This window comes from Apaloderma vittatum, unplaced genomic scaffold, assembly GCF_000703405.1.
Source record: "Apaloderma vittatum isolate BGI_N311 unplaced genomic scaffold, ASM70340v1 scaffold34383, whole genome shotgun sequence".
NCBI lineage: Eukaryota > Metazoa > Chordata > Aves > Trogoniformes > Trogonidae > Apaloderma > Apaloderma vittatum.
The window spans coordinates 830-1,190 of NW_009709240.1; the positions used below are offsets into that span (position 1 = coordinate 830).

Here is a 361-nt window from a genome sequence, read left to right on the forward strand (position 1 = left end):
GAGCGTGACGTTGTAGATGACCTGGTGGCCGTTGTTCCAGGTGTAGAGCACCCTCTCGCGCGGGTTGTAGTCCAGCATGGAGATGTGGGAGTACTGGTTGTGGAAGGGAATATCCGTGTACTCGTAGCTGGAAGTGTTTGTGTAGTAGGCAAAATAGATCTTGGCGCCGGCGAGGTGGGAGTTGGTGACGTAGAGCGTGCCGCAGATCATGAAGGACTCGCCGGCGCTGCGCTTGGGGTAACCCGTGTCCCAGCTCCGCAGCACCTCCAGCGTCTGCGGGTCCACGCGGCTCACCACGATGTTGCCGGCGTTCTGGTTGGTGGTGTAGACCGCCCAGAGCCCGCTCTCGTCCACCATGAAG

At 60.4% G+C, this 361-nt stretch overlaps 1 protein-coding gene across 1 annotated transcript in view; it reads right to left on the reverse strand.

Moving 5' to 3' along the window:
• Positions 1-4: 4 nt before the first annotated feature.
• OLFM2 (olfactomedin 2) overlaps positions 5-361 on the reverse strand; it is a gene marked incomplete at both ends in the record, with an annotated part of 1,491 nt that continues 1,134 nt past the window's right edge. The window contains one exon of the mRNA XM_009866844.1: positions 5-359. Within this exon, the coding sequence (XP_009865146.1) occupies positions 5-359 (355 nt within the window). The remainder of the gene's footprint in view (positions 360-361) is intronic.